Here is an 18,273-nt window from a genome sequence, read left to right on the forward strand (position 1 = left end):
GTCAGATGTGGGTGCGTCTGCACCCAGCAACACGTAGGGTGGAAACACCACCCCCACCTCTCGTCAGAAAAAACACTGTAGTGCAGGAATGTGAGTACTTATCCAAAATACAGTCTCCTGCTGTTCTTCTCGCTTTCTGTGTAAAGGCAAAAAGTTTTAATGGTCAAAAGATAATCCGTTAGGCTGGATACGTTACCTCCTTGGTAGAGCGATATCTCGGCAAAGAGGTGGAGATGTCGTCCTGCTGATATACCGATGCTGATCCAATGAGTGGTGACAGCTGTCATGGGTGATGAGTGTCAGCTGTCACCCCGACTGCTCCTGTGAGGCAGCAGCGCCCTCTGGTGCCTGGAGCCCGCACTCCAAGCAGGGTGCCCTCTGGTGGTGGTGGGCCAGCAGTACCTCCTCTTCAGCGGCCCACACAACAGGATGGAAATAATCACGGCTCTCTCACTTTATAGAAGATGCATTACCCATGATGTTCAAAATGTAAAATTAAACAAAATAATAATTGTTTTTGCCTGAGTGCACATTCTGCATGTAGCAGTGTGGATTCCCTCCATCAAGCATCACTGACTCATTATTAGTGATGAACTTTTTATCAGTTTCTATGACAACAGTAAAGTGAACATGGATCCAGTTTACAAAAAAAAAAAAATCTCTCCTGTCCAAACGTTAGCGCAGTTAGTCACCTGTGTGTCAGCTGTGTGGTGGTGAGGTTGCTGCTGTCGGTAGTTTGGTAGCGCCGCTGCAGCTCGCACGTCTAATGAGTCACTGTCATAACTGTAATTACAGTGAAACACAGACAGCGTGGGTACTATTACTGCATCAAGGAGCAGTTTCTTTCTTCATAAGCTGGATGTAGTTGTGCTCCACGGGAATGTGACCACTTATTTCAAACTCTCATTTGGCTGATGTGATCACTAGGTGGCAGTCCAAAACTCATTTAATGTTTACACAAAAATGAGGATCCTCAAGTTCTCCCTGCTGTCTCATGATGATCTACAGTGCTGGTTACTGTGCATAATTTCATAATTGTCAATCAAACAATTTCAATCAATTTTATTTATATAGCGCCAAATCACAACAAACAGTTGCCCCAAGGCGCTTTATATTGTAAGGCAAAGCCATACAATAATTACGGAAAAACCCCAACGGTCAAAACGACCCCCTGTGAGCAAGCACTTGGTGACAGTGGGAAGGAAAAACTCCCTTTTAACAGGAAGAAACCTCCAGCAGAACCAGGCTCAGGGAGGGGCAGTCTTCTGCTGGGACTGGTTGGGGCTGAGGGAGAGAACCAGGAAAAAGACATGCTGTGGAGGGGAGCAGAGATCAATCACTAATGATTAAATGCAGAGTGGTGCATACAGAGCAAAAAGAGAAAGAAACACTCAGTGCATCATGGGAACCCCCCAGCAGTCTAAGTCTATAGCAGCATAACTAAGGGATGGTTCAGGGTCACCTGATCCAGCCCTAACTATAAGCTTTAGCAAAAAGGAAAGTTTTAAGCCTAATCTTAAAAGTAGAGAGGGTGTCTGTCTCCCTGATCCGAATTTGGAGCTGGTTCCAGAGGAGAGGAGCCTGAAAGCTGAAGGCTCTGCCTCCCATTCTACTCTTACAAACCCTAGGAACTACAAGTAAGACTGCAGTCTGAGAGCGAAGCGCTCTATTGGGGTGATATGGTACTAAGAGGTCCCTAAGATAAGATGGGACCTGATTATTCAAAACCTTATAAGTAAGAAGAAGAATTTTAAATTCTGTTCTAGAATTAACAGGAAGCCAGTGAAGAGAGGCCAATATGGGTGAGATATGCTCTCTCCTTCTAGTCCCTGTCAGTACTCTAGCTGCAGCATTTTGAATTAACTGAAGGCTTTTCAGGGAACTTTTAGGACAACCTGATAATAATGAATTACAATAGTCCAGCCTAGAGGAAATAAATGCATGAATTAGTTTTTCAGCATCACTCTGAGACAAGACCTTTCTAATTTTAGAGATATTGCGCAAATGCAAAAAAGCAGTCCTACATATTTATTTAATATGCGCATTGAATGACATATCCTGATCAAAAACGACTCCAAGATTTCTCACAGTATTACTAGAGGTCAGGGTAATGCCATCCAGAGTAAGAACCTGGTTAGACACCATGTTTCTAAGATTTGTGGGGCCAAGTACAATAACCTTCAGTTTTATCGAGTTTAAAAAGCAGGAATTATAGGTCATCCATGTCTTTATGTCTGTAAGACAATCCTGCAGTTTAACTAATTGGTGTGTCCTCTGGCTTCATGGATAGATAAAGCTGGGTATCATCTGCGTAACAATGAAAATTTAAACAATGCTGTCTAATAATACTGCCCTAAGGGCAAGCAGTATAAAGTGAATAAATTGGTCCTAGCACAGAACCTTGTGGAACTCCATAATTAACCTTAGTCTGTGAAGAAGATTCCCCATTTACATGAACAAATTGTAATCTATTAGATAAATATGATTTAAACCACTGCAGCGCAGTGCCTTTAATACCTAGGCATGCTCTAATCTCTGTAATAAAATTTTATGGTCAACAGTATCAAAGCAGCCACTGAGGTCTAACAGAACAAGCACAGAGATGAGTACACTGTTGCGGCCATAAGAAGATCATTTGTAACCTTCACTAATGCTGTTTCTGTACTATGATGAATTCTAAACCTGACTGAAACTCTTCAAATAGACCATTCCTCTGCAGATGATCAGTTAGCTGTTTTACAACTACCCTTTCAAGAATTTTTGAGAGAAAGGAAGGTTGGAGATTGGCCTATAATTAGCTAAGATAGTGGGTCAAGTGATGGCTTTTAAGTAATGGTTTAATTACTGCCACCTTAAAAGCCTGTGGTACATAGCCAACTAATAAAGATAGATTGATCATATTTAAGATCGAAGCATTAATTAATGGTAGGGCTTCCTTGAACAGCCTGGTAGGAATGGGGTCTAATAGACATGTTGATGGTTTTGGAGGAAGTAACTAATGAAAATAACTCAGACAGAACAATCTGAGAGAAAGAGTCTAACCAAATACCGGCATCACTGAAAGCAGCCAAGAGAGCGATATGTTCTTTGGGATGGCTATGAGTAACTTTTTCTCTAATAGTTAAAATTTTATTACCAAAGAAAGTCATGAAGTCATTACTAGTTAAAGTTAAAGGAATACTCGGCTCAATAGAGCTCTGACTCTTTGTCAGCCTGGCTACAGTGCCGAAAAGAAACCTGGGGTTGTTCTTATTTTCTTCAATTAGTGATGAGTAGTAAGCTGTCCTAGCTTTACGGAGGCTTTTTTATAGAGCAACAGACTCCTTTTTCCAGGCTAAGTGAAGATCTTCTAAATTAGTGAGACGCCACTTCCTCTCCAACTACGGATTATCTGCTTTAAGATGCGAGTTTGTGAGTTATACCACGGAGTCAGGCACTTCTGATTTAAGGATCTCTTTTCAGAGGAGCTACAGCATCCAGAGTTGTCCTCATTGAGGATATAAAACTGTTGACGAGATAATCTATCTCACTCACAGAGTTTAGGTAGCTACTCTGCCCTGTGTTGGTATATGGCATTGGAGAACATAAAGAAGGAATCATATCCTTAAACCTAGTTACAGCACTTTCTGAAAGACTTCCACTGCTGGGTAGTCCATCAGAGTAAATGTAAATGTTATTAAGAAATGATCAGACGGAAGGGAGTTTTCAGGGAATACTGTTAAGTCTTCAATTTCCATACCATAAGTCAGAACAAGATCTAAGGTATGATTAAAGTGGTGGGTGGACTCATTTACATTTTGAGCAAAGCCAATCGAGTCTAACAGTAGATTAAATGCAGTGTTGAGGCTGTCATTCTCAGCATCTGTGTGGATGTTAAAATTTCCCACTATAATTATCTTATCTGAGCTAAGCACTAAGTCAGACAAAAGGTCCGAAAATTCACAGAGAAACTCACAGTAACGACCAGGTGGACGATAGATAACAAATAAAACTGGTTTTTGGGACTTCCAATTTGGATGGACAAGACTAAGAGTCAAGCTTTCAAATGAATTAAAGCTCTGTCTGGGTTTTTGATTAATTAATAAGCTGGAGTGGAAGATTGAGGCGAGTCTTCAAATTCTGCAAACAGGTGAGCCACAGTTTACACTGAGACTTGAACCTGTTTGCATATGGATGCGTCACACACCAGATCCTGCTGTCGTGTCTGCAAACATGAATATAGACTCGTTGTATTTGCAAATCATATATTTTGCTGTTGTCATAATCTTAGCCAAACAAGCGCTTGTTTTTGTTACATTGCAGTGATTCCCAAAAAGCCTATCCTTTACGATAACCAGAGCTTGATAAACCTTCACCACAACAAAAATTATCATCTTTCTTGGGGACAGGCTTTGGGAGGTGCGTCCCACGGTATTAATGTGCAAATAGGCTTTTGTCCTCATAATGTGATCAATGCACCTTCAGACACACACACACAGACACATGTGCCCTCATTTCAGACCTTACAAATAGGCCCAGACACCACTGATTCAGCCCCAGTCTGATTACCATATAGATGAGAGGCTGGGGAGTAAACAGCCATCTTAACGAGGGTGACAAATGAATCTTGACTGATTATTAATTAACTGGCCAATTAAGCTCCATCCCCATATTCACATCTGACTATGGAGAACAGCTGAGATGGATCTCATGATTTTGCAAGAAGAATATGGAACCCCTGCCCTATGCAGTTACAGTAACACTGTAGCCCTTTTATGTATTTGGCAACGCTTTAACCTTTTTCTTATTTAAAGTGAGGCAAATAAGTATTTTATCGACTGTCGATTTTGCAATGTTTCCCCACCTACAGAGAATGGAGAGGTCTGTATTTTTTTTATCAAAGGTAAACTTCAACTGTGAGCCAGAATTAAAAAAAATATAATTCAGAAATCACATTGTATGCCTTTTATTGCATGAAATAAGTATTTGCTACAATAGAAAAACAGACCTTAATATTTGAGATACAAACATTTGTTTGCAATTACAGAGGTCAGATGTTTCCTGGAGTTCTTGACCAGGTTTGCACACTGCAGCAGGGATTTTGGTCCACTCCTCCATACAGATCTTCTCCAGATCTTTCAGGTTTGGAGTTTCAGTTCCCTCCAAAGATTTTCTATTGAGTTCAGGTCTGGCGATTGGCCAGGCCACTCCAGGACCTTGAAATGCTTCTTACGGAGCCACTCCCTAGTTGCCCTGACTGTGTCTTTCAGGTCACTGTCATGCTAGAAGACCCATCCACGACCCATCTTCAATGCTCTTACTGAGGTAAGGAGGTTGTTTGCCAAAATCTTGCAATACATGATCCCATCCAGCCTCCCTTCAATACGGTGCAGTTGTACTGTCTCCTTTGCAGAAAAGCTCCCCCAAAAATGATGTTTCCACCCCCATGCTTCACGGTTGGGACAGTGTTCTTGGGGTTGTTCTCATCCTTCAAACACAGTGAGTGGATTTGATACCAAAAAGCTCTGTTTGGGTCTCATCTGACCACATGACCTTTTCTCATGTCTCCTCTGGATCATCCAGACGGTCACTGGTGAACTTCAAATGGGCCTGGACATGTGCTGGCTTGAGCAGGGGGACCTTACTGCCCTGCAGGATTTTAAACCATGATGTCGTGTGTTACTAATGTAATCTTTGTGACTGTGGTCCCAGCTCTCTTCAGGTCATTGACCAGGTCCTAGTTCTGCACTTTCTCTCATCCTTACTCCGCAAGGCAACATCTTGCATGGAGCCCCAGACAGAGGAAGATTGACAGTCATCTTATGTTTCTTCCATTTTCTAATAATTATGTCAACAATTGTTGCCTTCTCACCACGCTGCTTGCCTGTTGTCCTGTAGTCCATCCCAGCCTTGTGCAGGTCTACAATTTTGTCCCTGGTGTCCTTAGACAGCTCTTTGCTCTTGGCCATGGTGGATAAGTTGGAGTGTGATTGATTGTGTGGAAAAATTGGGGAAAAAAAAAAAAACCTGACACCACAAAAAACTTTGATTCAAGTGCATGAACGAAATGCATACTCCTGAGATTTGATCACATCTAATTTAGCTTATGAAAAGCCACTTCTAACAGGACTTTGATCATTTTTACCAAGGTAAAATTTTGTGGAATTGGAAACTACTGTTGGCCAAGGTTTGTGCTCTACCAGCACGGTGCACTAGTTACAGTATGACCGCCAAGGATGTAATAAAATCATCGGCATTTATTTTATTTGTCTGTCTGTTAACAGGATTACGTCAAAACTACTGTATGGATGTTAACAGGATTACGTCACAACTACTGTATGGATTTTGATGAAATTTTCACCACAGATTGATATTAGATCATGGAAGACTCCACTAAATTTTGGAGGTGATCCGGATTATGGATCTATCAGGTTCTACTGGCAAAGCAGGCAGGACACAATTGCAGGACACGGACAAACAGCTCTGTATAATAGTGGTGTTTACTTGATTCGTAGGCAGGGGTCGGTGCACAAAAAGGCAGTCCAAAAAGAGCAACAGTAACACAATCATCAGGCAAGGGCATGGTCTGGATACACAGGCAAGTAGTCAAAAACACGATGAGGCAGTCGAGGCAAAAAACACGAGAAACAGAGCTAGAAAGAGGCACAAGGCACATCGATCAGGCGAGGAATACAGGCACACAGTGAGGTTTATAAAGCCCCAGGTAATGAGCAGCAAATCAGGGACAGGTGTGAGGAAACTTCCAGAGACAGGGCATGTCCAGCACAGAGGGAAACGCCCCCATGCCAAACCAAGAGAAGAAGAGGAGCAAGAGAGAGCAGGACAGGGAAAACACAAGCAGAAAAGCAGTGCAAGAGACAGACAGACACAAAAGCAAACCAACCAACCCACACACAAAGTCCAAATCCTGACAGGATCAAGATTTCACTTTATATAGGCTTTGAAGGATTATGTCACAGCTACTTCACGGATTCACTCCAGTGAATTTTGGAAGTGATCCAGCTTGGTGGACATCAGAAATCTCGGATTGCTGTAGTTAGGTCATGTTTTTAATGTATATGTTTGTTTTTCTGTTTTGTTTTGTCAACAAGCACACACACAAGACCAGGAGTTGTACTTGGCTGTCAGTGGCTATGATATGCACCCCTCGGGGACATTTCAAGGAGCAGTGAGACCTTGTTCTCGCTGCCCACTGGCATTGACAGCCTTTGGAACCACTCCACACCCCTGCAAGTACAACCCCAATTCCAATGAAGTTGGGGCATTGTGTAAAATGTAAATAAAAACAGAATACAATGATTTGCAAATCCTCTTCAACCTATATTCAATTGAATACACCACAAAGACAAGATATTTAATGTTCAAACTGATAAACTTGATTGTTTTTGTGCAAATATTTGCTCATTTTGAAATGGATGCCTGCAACACATTTCAAAAAAACTGGGAGAGTGGTATGTTTACCACTGTGTTACATCACCTTTCCTTCTAATTGTTGAAGCTTTGTAGGTGGAATTCTTTCCCATTCTGGCTTGATGTACGACTTCAGTTGTTCAACAGTCCGGGGTCTTCGTTGTCGCATTTTCCACTTCATAATGTGCCACACATTTTCAATGGGCAACAGGTCTGGACTGCAGGCAGGCCAGTCTAGTACCCGCACTCTTTTGCTACGAAGCCTCTCTGTTGTAACACGTGCAGAATGTGTCTTCCTGAAATAAGCAGGGACGTCCCTGAAAAAGACGTTGCTTGGATGGCAGCATGTGTTGCTCCAAAACCTGGATGTACATTTTAGCATTGATGGTGCCATCACAGATGTGTAAGTGGTCCATGTCATGGGCACTAACACACTCCCATACCATCACAGATGCTGGCTTTTGAACTTTGCGCTGGTAACAATCTGGATGGTCTTTTTCCTCTTTTGTCCAGAGGACACGATTTCCAAAAACAATTTGAAATGTGGACTCATCAGACCACAGCACACTTTTCTACTTTGCGTCTGATCATTTCAAATGAGCTCGGGCCCAGAGAAGGCAGCGACATTTCTTGATGTTGTTGATGTATGGCTTTAGTTTTGCATGGTAGAGTTTTAACTTGCACTTGTAGATGTAGTGACGACCTGTGTTAACTGACAATGGTTTTCTGAAGTGTTCCTGAGCCCACGAGTTAAGATCCTTTACACAATGTTGTCGGTTTTTAATACAGTGCCGCTTAAGGGATTGAAGGTCACTGGCATTCAGTGTTGGTTTTCGGCCTTGCCGCTTATGTGTAGAAATTTCTCAAGATTCTCTAAATCTTCTGATTTATCTTATGGACTGTAGATGATGGAATCCCTAAATTCCTTACAATTGAATGTTAAGAAACATTGTTCTTAAATTGTTGGACTATTTTTTTCACGCAGTTGTTCATAAAGTGGTGATCCTCAACACATCTTTGCATGTGAACTGCTGAGCCTTTTGAGGATGCTCCTTTTATACCCAATCATGACACTCACCTGTTTTTAATTAACCTGTTCACCTGTGGAATGTTCCAAACAGATGTTCTTTGAGCATTCATCAATTATCCCAGTCTCTTGTTGCCCCTGTCCCACCTTTTTTGAAACCTGTAGCAGGTACAAAAACGTTTATTAGTTTGAACATATATCTTGCTTTTGTGGTGAATTAAATTGAATATAGGTTGAAGAGGATTTTAAAATTATTGTATTCTGTTTTTATTTACATTTCACACAACGTCCCAACTTTATTGGAATTGGGGTTAATATGCATGAAATGATTCAAGTGGAATTTAATGGAGAGGTAGGTGTTTTGTTGAGGAAGATTTGATTGGCTTTTGAGACCAGCACAGATCCCAGTTTGTTTGTTTGTTTGTTTTTTAATTGTTTCTGAAGGTTCTCTTGATGTGCTGTTTTCAGTCCAGTGTGAAGCTGTGGTTGGTGATGCAACAGAAAAATGTTGCACTATGCTCACTTTCTCCAATCACCTCCACAAATGCCCATATCTCCTCAAGGCTTTTCTCACTACTCTCCACCTTGCACAGTCACTTGGTTTTTATTAACTGCCTACAACACCCATGTTTACCATATACTGTTCCTATTTCTTCATGATTGACGTACGTCAGCTCCAGAACATGTTCAGTGATTTGGAAATGTTCATGTATGACTTAACTTGGAAAATTTGGGTGTAAAATCCCAAGCATTCCCAAATCTTCATGTCACTGTATGTACTATAAAAAGTTAAAAACCAGAAGTACCCATCTATCTGAAACTAAACACAAACAATGTTTCCATTTTCATAAGCCCTTGATTATTTGATTCAGTTGTGGAACAACCTAGAATTTTTTTTTCAAAAACAAGTTAACAAAGAATGATTGAAATATGATTTGTTTTATCAGTAGATTCATTTTCTCTGTTTGTACTTGATGTGAAGATGTATTTACTGCCCACACTTTAAGGCTGATATTGTGGTTCAAACTACTTTATCTCTTTCTTTTTCCTCGCTTATGAGTGGGGTCGATATCTTGTTCCAGTTTTTGCTCAGCTTTTTACAACCAGATGTCCTTCTTGGTGTTCAGTGTGTGTGTGTGTGGTCTTTTTTTCACTTTTGAAGACATTTTATTGAACAGTTAGGAAGGAGACTCAAGGTCAAACTCTGATTACGTTGTTAAATGTTTTTGTGCTGCACTCTGATAAACAGTGGTCAGCCAGGACTTACATCTCCTGGGACATTTGTTCCTCTCCATGTTTAGCCCTTGGATACCCAACATTTGTTACGTTTTTACCTCCGGGTGAGTCAGATTTTGTGACTGCTTTCTACTCCAGTGAGGCGTGTGAAGAGTGAGCGTCCATGTGGATGGAACATCCGCCCTGTGAGACCTGGACAGAGGTCCACCACATCTCATATGAGTGTAATGAGATAAAGAGAATGAGTGTCAGGACCTGCCCCAGCCTGGGGTTCATGTCTGGGTTTTCCCCTTATTTGGTCTAGGCTTCCACTGAGGGTTTTATAGTTTTACTTTTCATATTATTATATGTGGTCATGTGTAAGTCTTGGTTTGGTTCTGTTCGTTTCTGTACTTTGTGTAATGCTTCTGTTACCGGTTTTATTCCGTGCATCATTTATTTATGGTTTAGTCATTCATTGTATTACCTAGTCCCTGGTTTTGATTTGTTCATCATTTATTTCCTATTTTGTCAATAGTTTGTTTTGTCATGTTTCATGTATTCACTTCCTGTGTCACGTCCTCTCTTTTTAGTTATCACTGGTCTGTCACTCCTCGACTTGCCACCTTAGTTTTAGTTTTGCCCCTCTGTTTTGTTTGTGTTTATTATGGCTAATCAAGCATGTCACATTTTGCACCGTTGGTTTTTCTGTCATTTAATTATCTTGCCCCAGTTCATGTTGCTTTTGCCTTATTGCACTCTCTTGCACTTACCTTTGTCTTCCCTGGTCACGCCCCCTTCCAGCACTCTCTGCACAGTTGTTCCTCATTTCACACTCTGATTCTCCCACTAGTATTTAAGCCCTCACAGTCCCTCACCAGATTGTTGCATGTTGCACTTTCCAGCCTCACGCCTTTGTCCTGTTTTGCCTTGTAATATTTCTGACCTTGCCTGTGTTACTGACTTCCGCCTCGTCTTATCCCTGAACTCTGCTCGTTTTTGACTTTGCCTCTGCCTCAGCCCTGTGAACTCCTGTTGCCGTGTATTTGGAACTGTGCTTATTTTTTGGACTCCGCCTCAGCTTGCTACCTGCCTGTACCTCCACTACGTTGACTGATTTCCTGTGTACCGAACCAATTGCCAGTTTACCAGATAAAGTTACTTTTTCCGTACTCCAACACCTGTGTCTGTGAGTCTGCATTTGCCTCCTACAACTTTCAGGGTCAAGCCACCACGAACCATGACAGAACAATCTGGCCCGTACCAGGAGGCAGCGGACTCAGCTCTTGAGCTGAACTTAACCAGAATCAAAGAGATCTTCGCTGATATAAGTTTTTTTTTTTTCACCTGTTTCCGTCACACCTACACCCCGTGGGAGAAGTTTGACTACCTGGAGCAAGCTTGGGAAGTCATAGAAGCAAATACCTGGCTCTACAGCTTCTTCCCTGACTTAGAAGATCTGGACAATTTGTTTTCTGCAGAGAGGCTGCCTGACTGGGTGAAGCAACCTGAGCTATATCTGCAGTCCACTTGCCCGCCATGCGATGATGACGACACTGAGTGGTTTGACTTAGATGAGGATTCTTCATCTGAGACAGAGGAGTCATCACTCCAGCAGATGGCAGAATTTCTCTTCAAGATACAGGACTTATTTTTTTTAATTCAGAGACAGTTCAGGTGAGCGGAACAAGCAGCGTATTCTTTCTGCTTTAGAACTCCTTCTACACGCTGCACCTGAAATGGTAACTGCCTTCTCAGAGTTAAAACATATCAAAACTCTTTTTAAGCAAGGTCAGCTTCCTACCTGTGTCGAAGATCCGATGGACTACTTGTTTGAATTAGAGACCTATGACTCCTGTCTGGACACGCCCCGCTTCATCACACTGTCGGCCGAAGCAGTCACGCCTCCTCACCCGTCCACACCTTCCTCGTCCTGCCTGCCTCCAGTTCCTGCTCCACGAAGGCTGTTCAGACGGGAACCCACGGAGCTGAATCTGTCCAAAGAACCAGATCCGCAATTTTATGTGGCACCAGTTCCAGTCCCGCCTCATCTGGTCCCCATGCCCGCACCTCGGAATCCCCGGGTGCCATCGCGCCAGCCTGTTGCCACCACGACTTCCTCGCCCACGGGAATGAAGGTTCCCATCTTGCCCGACCTCTCTGCTGAAGACATGTCTTTCCTGGTGCCCACAGAGCCATCGGGCAAGACCACATCACCTCAGCCTTCGGCCGCACCAGTCGTGACGTCACCGGAGCAAGCGGAGAGACACACGCCCCCAGTTTCTCTGATGCACACACTCCAGAAGCCAGCTGAACAACCCGCGTCACCACGGCTCGTCACGCCTCAGTTTCAAACAACTGTGCCAACATCACTGGCGTCAAATACGGCGCGCACTCCGCTCCAGACTCAACCAGCGACGTCTGAAGTTTTCACGGTGCACTCACTGCCATCAACAACAGCCACGTTTCTCCAGGAAGCAGCAGTACGCCCTGTTCCTCAGCCTTCAGCAAAAACAGCTGATTCTGCCGCCGTGCGCACCAGGCCACGTTCTCCAGTCCCGTCAGTCCAGCATGCAGCGGCGCGCACAGCTTCTCAGCCTTCAGCGAAAACAGCTGATTCTGCCACCGTGCACGCCAGGCCACGATCTCCCGTCCCGTCAGTCCAGCATGCAGCAGCACGCACAGCTTCTCAGCTTTCAGTGAAAACAGCTGATTCTGCCACCGTGCGCACCAGGCCATGTTCGCCAATCACGTCAGTCTAGCATGCAGCAGCGCGCACAGCTTCTCAGCCTTCAGCGAAGCCAGCTGCATCTGACAAGTTGTGCGCTTTTCCACACGCAACTGCAGAGCCAGCCGGGTCGACTATGGCGCGTCCGACGCAGGACATCCCTTCATCACCTCCATTACTATTCAGATCTTCAGAGGTCTTCCCAACAAGAACTGTTGCTGCCATAATCAGCGGAACTGTGAGTCTTTTGTTATTTTTCTTAATCATGCTTTCCCATTTTCAGGGCCCGTTAGGAGGACTGCTTAGTGTCTCGGTTCTGGACAACATGGGGCTCCTGCATTTCTTTGGTGCTCAGCTAGTTCTTGGCTTATCAGTTGTCATTTGTTTCAAAGTTTGCTTAAAACATGAGTTCTCTCAATATCTGTATTTCTGTTGGGAATTGGTTAGCCTCCCACGACTTGATTTACTGAAGTTCTCTTTCTGGATCCATAAAGTGGTTTTGGACCGGGTTAGCTCCCCAGGTGAATCTGCCTTACTGTCAGTTTATCATGGTTCCACTTTTGCTATTTTTGGCAAGTTTCTCCATTCATTAGGTTCCCGTTTCTAGCAAGTAATGCTTTTCTGGTTGTTTTGGTTTGGTAAACAGTTTTGTGTTTTGAATCTCGTTCCGGATTGGTCCCTATTTGCTAACATTACCCTGCTAGTAGCAAACATGCTATTTTTGTGGTGGTTTCTGGAACTCATGTCTCCCTGGTCCCCACTCGGTTCTCGTTTGACATGGGTCATCCCTCCAGGTCCTTTTGCATTGAATACCACTCTCTGTTCTATTCATCAAGGTTCAATTTTTGATTACCCTCTATGTCAGTTTGGTTCCTTTTTGTACCTTTTACCTTTTATTTATTTATGTAGCAGTATTTTGTGTTTGTATCCTCTCCACGGTTCCCATAAAATTTCTGTCCGATGGTTGTTTCATGTATTGTTTGTCCTTATTTCACAGTGTTCCTCTACATGTAGCTCCTTCTTGGTTCCCCCACTTTCCTTGGTCGTGTAGAAGTTTTGTTTCAGTGGCTTTTCTTTTTATTTTGTTCCTCCCTTCATTTTTTTTGTCAGGACTTTTCACTTTTGGTGATCCTTCCACTTTGTGGTTTTGGTTTTTCCAGCATAGTTGTTTTTGGTGGTATTGGGTTCTATTTTTGGTGTCCGTCATCTGTTTTTTCTCTCCCTCCATTCTTTTCTGGTTTGTCTGGTTGTTACTGACTGCTTTTCCTTCTGTTGTATTCCTGGGATTGTGCAGAGAGTGGCCACGCAGGTCCTCTGTCCCCTTCGTTCATTGCTCAGGTTTGTTGGTCTCTCCTGTTTACTCACTGCTGTGATGTCGGGGAAGTTTTGTCCCACTACCACGCCCTGCCCTGTCCCAGGTTCTGGTTTAATCTCTGTTCCCGTGCATCCCTCGGGGAAACCTCCTGTCGCACCCTTGCCTCCTGTTGGGCATAATGGTCGCCCTCCTGGCTCTCCTGTGGGCTGCTGTGTACCCCAGGACCGGACTCTTGGGGTTCCTTGGTCCCTAGTTCAGCCCTGTTGTCATCCATTTGGGGGTCTCTCTGGGTTTGGTCACCCGTTTGGGCTCAGGCACTCTGTTCCCCGTGTTGAGGGTTGTTGGTTGTCTATCATGCCACCTCCTGCCTCAGGTTTTTCTGCCGGTTTTCCATGGTTTTGTGTCCCTTCTCCAATCCCCCACCTGCCCGCCCCTGGTCGGGTGGGTGCCTGGTTGCCGCTCTCTGGGTTTTGGGGTGGTGTTTCTGGCAGCCGTTGGTGCCGGCTGCCTTGGTGGGGGGGTGATGTCAGGACCTGCCCCAGCCTGGGGTTCATATCTGGGTTTTCCCCTTATTTGGTCTAGGCTTCCACTGAGGGTTTTATAGTTTTACTTTTCATATTATATGTGGTCATGTGTAAGTCTTGGTTTGGTTCTGTTCGTTTCTGTACTTTGTGTAATGCTTCTGTTACCGGTTTTATTCCGTGCATCATTTATTTATGGTTTAGTCATTCATTGTATTACCTAGTCCCTGGTTTTGATTTGTTCATCATTTATTTCCTATTTTGTCAATAGTTTGTTTTGTCATGTTTAGTGTATTCACTTCCTGTGTCACGTCCTCTCTTTTTAGTTATCACTGGTCTGTCACTCCTCGACTTGCCACCTTAGTTTTAGTTTTGCCCCTCTGTTTTGTTCGTGTTTATTATGGTTAATCAAACACGTCACATTTTGCACCGTTGGTTTTTCTGTCATTTAATTATCTTGCCCCAGTTCATGTTGCTTTTGCCTTACTGTTTTTGTGTAGGCTCTCAGTTGTCCAGGTGGTTTCCATAGTAGAGAAGCTTGAATCTTCGACTGGACTGGGTTGCTTGACGTAAGGATGTTTCCCTTCAAATCGCAGAAGCTTCCTCAGCTAAAATTCTTGCTCACCCATGTGTCATCAACATATATTTCAGATATGTTGATGACACATGGGTCAAAATCAAGCAACAGCAAGTTGAGGACTTTACAGAACACATCAACTCGGTGGACGCCAATATCAAGTTCACACGTGAGGATGCCAGAAACAACCATTTAGCCTTCCTGAACTGTGATGTTACGATTGGAGAGAACAGGCAGCTCCAGACAGGGATTTACAGAAAACCAACTCACACTGACCAATATCTGCTCTTTGGCTCAAACCACCCCCTTGAACACAAGCTCGGGGTGATCAGGATGCTTCAACACAGAGTCCTACAGGTGCCCACAACTGCAGAGGGAAGGGCTAAAGAACAACGTGTCCGGAAAGCCCTCACAGTATGTGGGTACCCACGATGGTCCCTGGACAAAGTGCAGAAGTCCCAGAGAACAAAGAGACCAGATAGACAGGAGACAGAGACAAGAAGAAGAGGAGTGTCTCTCCCTTATTTAGCAGGAGTAGGGGAAAAACTACAGAGGATCTTCAGACAGCACAAAATCCCAGTTGACTTTAAACTGGTTAACACCTTGAGACAGAAATTAGTTCACCCTAAGGACATGATCCCTAGTTATAAACAGAGCAATGTAGTGTATTCTATCAGATGTCAGGAAAACTGTAACGAACACTACATAGGTGAAACGAAGCAACCTTTACACAAAAGGCTATACCAGCACCGCAGAGAGGGCGCCAGTGGACCTCAGTCTGTGGTTCACCTCCACCTTAAAGATACTAACCACACGTTTGAGGACAAGGAAGTTCAAATATTAGCCAGAGAGAAGAAATGGTTTGAGAGAGGGGTCAAGGAGGCATTCTTTGTGAAACGTTTGAAACCCAGCCTTAACCGGGGAGGGGGTCTGAGACACACTTTATCCCCTGTTTACAATGGGGTACTCAGGTCAAAGGAGTTTCAGTCTTTTGTTCATGGTAATGAGTCATTCACATCATCAAGGGAGCCATCAGAAAGGCATCCATCCCATCATTAGAGGGACAGCTGTCCTGCCATTAGGTGTGCTAACTACAGCACAATAGTTGCTAATTAGAGCTATTGTTTAGTCACTAGCCTATAGCAGTCTGCCTTTCAGTAGGAGGGGTCTGGTTAGGTTTAAAACTCCAGGTTTTGTTGGCTTCTGCTTTATTCTTCTCTACAAGAGTCAGACAGAAGTCAGACTTTCAGAGCAAGAATTTTAGCTGAGGAAGCTTCTGCGATTTGAAGTGAAACGTCCTCGCGTCAAGCAACCCAGTCCAGTAGAAGATTCAAGCTTCTCTACTATTTTGCCTTACTGCACTCTCTTGCACTTACCTTTGTCTTCCCTGGTCACGCCCCCTTCCAGCACTCTCTGCACACCTGTTCCTCATTTCACACTCTGATTCTTCCACTAGTATTTAAGCCCTCACAGTCTCACAGTCCCTCACCAGATTGTTGCATGTTGCACTTTCCAGCCTCACGCCTTTCTCCTGTTTTGCCTTGTAATATTTCTGACCTTGCCTGTGTTACCGACTTCCGCCTCGTCTTATCCCTGAACTCTGCTCGTTTTTGACTTTGCCTCTGCCTCAGCCCTGTGAACTCCTGTTGCCGTGTATTTGGAACTGTGCTTGTTTTTTGGACTCCGCCTCAGCTTGCTACCTGTCTGTACCTCCACTACGTTGACTGATTTCCTGTGTACCGAACCAATTGCCAGTTTACCAGATAAAGTTACTTTTTCCTTACTCCAACACCTGTGTCTGTGAGTCTGCATTTGCCTCCTACAACTTTCAGGGTCAAGCCACCACGAACCATGACAATGAGTCACTCACCACCCTCAGTGTTGCTGTGTCACAAGCACCAACACACATACATGGACAACGTGATTATATTAATAAAAATATCATGATCGGATGGATCACAAAGCAAAATGAGCCCAAGGCCAACATTTTTATCATTCTTCAAACCTCTGTAAGAGTTAGTACAGCAGAGCCTCTGTAGTGTTCTGATTTGTTTGCCCTGTCAGGTTTTGTTTAGCCATGGCAACAGTAGGTGCACTTTCACACGCATAAAATGACTGGTCCCTTCAAGGGACAAACAGCTGTGTACAAAGGGGAAAAAAGTCAAGCTGATGATGAAGAAGGTATTTCATTTTTTTAACACGTGTGTCTGTCAATTTGTACTGTTTATGTATTTGTATTTGTCTGCCTGGGTAGTTGCCACCCAGGGCCCAAGGCGGTTCTGTGTTGTTGTGTATGTGGTAAAGTGCAGCACCAGTACATGCTCCCAAACGTGACTTGTTTGTACATAATTTTTGGCACAAAGCAGAATGTCCATTTTGTGTCAAAATGGGAAGGAGTAGTGCCAAATGTCACAAAGGTTGTTTGTGCAATAATTCCAAATCTTTCGCAGGAGGTAGCTCAGTGGACCTTGGACATACCTTTTTTAATAATAACTTTTCATCATTTATAAGAATGGCACAGACACTCGGCTCGGAGTGCGTTTGCACCCACAACCTTCTGGTGATAAGGAGACAAAGATGTTCCAGCAGAACCACTGAAAATGCAGTTCGATTCTCATTTTTCTCATCTCATGGACAGTTACACCTTCAGACAGTTCATTTTAACTTGTACAGTGTTGAATCTTCACTAATACAGTTCTGTATAGTGTTAAAAGTTAAATGTTTACTCTGTGGCTTCCTTGTTTTGAGTAAAGTGATGTGCATCAACAACACAATCTTATTTATTTATATTTTTAATTATAATGTAACAGTGAGTAAGTCTGCCAACAGTGATAAATAAACTGAGGAAGAACTTAACCTCCTTGACTCGGGTTTTCACATTGAAGGAATATTCGACTCGAATCATTCTGGAGTTTTTTGTGTTTTGGTGGTTTCTTAAAGAAGGTGTTTGATGATAAAAAGCTAAGTGTGGTGGTGTTAATCACTCCGGTTTGTTGTTCCTTTCAGGATGGTACCGAGGATTCTCGATGAGAAAGCCAAACGTCAAGGTAAGACAAACGGTTTCAGCTTCTCACACTCTTTCTCCACAATTTCACCAGCAGCACTGATGAAATATTCTAATAATGGTGCCTGAATTCTGCCTTTATCTGTTTCTCTGGCTTCCTCTGTCATTGCTGTGATGATGAAAAACAGATAATTTCCACTGAGACTTTTCTCAGACTGAATGTTTAATGTGACCAACCTTTATGAAAATGGATTTTTTTTCCTCCGTTGATGAATTTATGTCTCCCTTATTTACTGTCTTTGCCTTCATGTTTGGACAGAAATGAGAATTTTAGATTTTGTAAAGTTGTTTTAGTGCATGTGAAGTGTTAAACTTCATGCAGGTAGCACCCAGGATGTACAGTACTTGCAGTACTTTACGTGGAGTACACCCCAGATGCGGCATTGCATTTTCCATTGTGCATGTTTGACAATATG

General features: G+C 43.3%; 1 protein-coding gene across 1 annotated transcript in view; it reads left to right on the forward strand.

Annotated features, from left to right (window-relative positions):
- Positions 1-18,273, forward strand: part of LOC117506417 (dedicator of cytokinesis protein 3-like) — a 544,822-nt gene that overhangs the window by 228,724 nt on the left and 297,825 nt on the right. Inside the window, exon 4 of the mRNA XM_034165920.1 lies at positions 17,800-17,840. Coding sequence (XP_034021811.1) covers positions 17,800-17,840 — 41 coding nt within the window. The remainder of the gene's footprint in view (positions 1-17,799; positions 17,841-18,273) is intronic.

Source organism: Thalassophryne amazonica, chromosome 3 (assembly GCF_902500255.1).
Source record: "Thalassophryne amazonica chromosome 3, fThaAma1.1, whole genome shotgun sequence".
Taxonomy (NCBI): domain Eukaryota; kingdom Metazoa; phylum Chordata; class Actinopteri; order Batrachoidiformes; family Batrachoididae; genus Thalassophryne; species Thalassophryne amazonica.